This window comes from Egretta garzetta, unplaced genomic scaffold (assembly GCF_000687185.1).
Source record: "Egretta garzetta isolate BGI_Z169 unplaced genomic scaffold, ASM68718v1 scaffold677, whole genome shotgun sequence".
NCBI lineage: Eukaryota > Metazoa > Chordata > Aves > Pelecaniformes > Ardeidae > Egretta > Egretta garzetta.
In genome coordinates, this window is record NW_009260355.1 from 95,017 (window position 1) to 97,631 (window position 2,615).

The 2,615-nt window shown below is 57.5% G+C and overlaps 1 protein-coding gene across 1 annotated transcript in view; it reads left to right on the forward strand.

The window, feature by feature from the left end:
• Nucleotides 1-2,615, forward strand: part of LOC104129976 (adhesion G protein-coupled receptor E4) — a 7,879-nt gene continuing 5,264 nt past the window's right edge. Inside the window, exons 1-5 of the mRNA XM_035898431.1 lie at nt 1-154; nt 240-443; nt 1,407-1,642; nt 1,843-1,909; nt 2,432-2,586. Coding sequence (XP_035754324.1) covers nt 77-154; nt 240-443; nt 1,407-1,642; nt 1,843-1,909; nt 2,432-2,586 — 740 coding nt within the window. The 5' untranslated portion in view covers nt 1-76. The remainder of the gene's footprint in view (nt 155-239; nt 444-1,406; nt 1,643-1,842; nt 1,910-2,431; nt 2,587-2,615) is intronic.

Consider the following 2,615-nt stretch of genomic DNA (forward strand, 5'->3'; position numbering starts at 1 on the left):
GGAGGGCGAGAACGTGCAGTGCGTGTCCTGGAAGCCGGACATCAAAGACCCCTGGACGGAGCAGGGCTGCGAACGCATGGGGGGTGACGCCTTCTACTCCGTCTGCGCCTGCACCCACTTCTCCACCTTCGCCATCCTCGTGGGCATCCGCCAGGTCAGAACCCTTCTGCACCCCTAAAATCCCTGGGTTTGGGGTGTTTTCTTCCTTCCCCAACAGTCGCGTGTGACATCACCCGTAGGGCGACAAGGGCGATGACGCGCTGAAGGTGGTCACCTACGTGGGGATGTCGGTGTCGCTGGTCTGCCTCTTCCTCACCATCCTCACCTTCCTCCTCTGCCGCTCGCTCTGGAGCGTCAGTGTCACCCTCCACCTGCAGCTCAGCATCTGTCTCTTCGCTGCCAACCTCCTCTTCCTCACGGCTGTGACCCAGACCACCAACGAGGTATGGGCTCCTTGGGGTCTCTTTGAGCCTCCTTGGGACCTTCAGGGGTTCCTCAGGGTCTGCTTGAGCATCCTGAGGCCTTCAGGGGATCCTCAGAGACTCCTTAAACCTCCTTGGGATCTCCTTATGCCCCTCAGGGCCTCCTTGAGCCTCCTTGGGGTCTCCACATGCACCTCAGGGCTTCCTTGAGCCTCCTTGGGGTCTCCACATGCCCCTCAGGGCCTCCTTGAGCCTCCTTGGGGTCTCCACATGCTCCTCAGGGTCTCCTTGAGCCTCCTTGGGTTTTCCAGATGTTCCTCAGGTTCTCCTTGAGCATCTTTGGGCTACCAGGGGCTCCTCGGCATGTCATTTCACTCTTCTGGGTCTCCACGAGGTCTTTGGGGCCTCCTCAAGGTCCTTGGGGGGAGCTTGTGGGGAAAAGGACCCAGGGTTAGGCTCTTGGCTGTAGCCTCTACCCTAAAAGTTCCAGCAGACCTTCTGCCAGGAGTCCCATCTCATGCCGGGTGGGTACAAGCACTGGGATTATGGAATAACTGAGGTTGGAAGGTTTGGTCTCCAACTCAAAGCAGGTCCAATTCGTTGAGGTTCTTCAAGGTTGCTGGTTCTCTTCTTGCTCAGGGTGGGTTTCAGTGCCTGAATTACAGGATAAATGAGGCGGAGGGGGATGTTTGGAGGTCTCCAGACCAACCCCAACTCAAAGCAGGTCTACCCAATTGGGGTTCCTCAAGGCTCTTGGGTCCCTTCTTCCTCTGTGTGGGTGGAGTCAAGTGAATCATGGGATAGCTCAGCTTAGAAGAGACATTTGGATGTCTCCGGTCTGCCCCCAGCCCAAAGCATCTCTATCTCCTTGAGGCTACATTGGGTGTGTGGAACATCTCCAAGCTCCGGAGATGCCACCACCTCACCAGGCCACACTGTGGTGACGCTGGGGAGCCTAGCATGGCCTTGGTGTCCCCCATCCAGCTGGCGTGTGCCATCACGGCGGGCTTCCTCCACTACCTCTTCCTTGCCTGCTTCACCTGGATGTTCTTGGAGGGTTTGCATCTCTTCCTCACCGTCAGGAACCTGAGTGTCCTCAACTACACCAGCGCCAGTCGCTTCAGGAAAAGATACATCTACCCGGTGGGCTACGGCACACCAGCCATCGTGGTGACCATCTCCGCTGCTGTCCAGCATCGTGGCTACGGCACTGAGCACTAGTGAGTCCCACCAGCAACCCAGGGCGGGGGGTGGGGGGGTCAACTAAGCGGTGTGGGATCTTCGGTGGAGAACATCATGGGGGCTTGGCTAGATCAGCCCCAAAACGGTGGCCACGGCAGCTGGATGTGGGTGATTTGCTTATTTTTTGAGGGTATAGTTCCTTTTTTATGGTTTTTTTTTTTTTTCCTCCCCTTTTTAGCTGCTGGCTGAACATGGAAGGAGACTTCATCTGGGCGTTCCTCGGTCCCATCTGTGTCATCATCCTGGTGGGTGGCTTGGGAGGCGGATGGGGAAAAATTGGGGGAAAAAAGAGCAAATTTAGGCTTGCCTTTACCAACCATCTTAAGCAAACACCCCACAGGCTGGGGGCACTCAGCAGAGGTCCATTAATGATGAGTTTTGGTCACCATCAGCCCCTTTTCCACCCCAAATCCACAATGGTGGCCATGGCTCTTCCCCCCGTAGACCCCCAAATGGAGAAATTGGGAGAGATCAGGAGGACCCAGCTCGGATTCACCAAGGGGAAATAATGCCTGACCAATCTGATGGCCTTCTACGATGGCATGACCGGCTGGGTGGATGAGGGGAGAGCAGTGGGTGGTGTCTACCTTGACTTCAGCAAGGCTTTGGACACCATCTCCCATCACATACTCGTAGGGAAGCTCAGGAACTGGGGTTGGATGAGGGGACAGAGGTGGATGGGGAACTGGCTGGTGCCATGGGCTCAGAGGGTTGGGATCGGCGGGGCAGGGTCTGGTTGGAGGCCGGGAGCTCGTGGAGATCCCCAGGGCTCAGTGCCCATCCCAGTCTTGTTCAACTCATTCATCCATGACCTGGACGAGGGGACAGAGCGGACCCTCAGCAGGTTCAGTGATGACACCAAACTGGGAGGAGCGGCCGATCCGCCGGGAGGCTGCGCTGCCGTCCAGCGGGACCTGGCCAGGCCGGAGCGTTGGGCGCAGAGGAACCTGA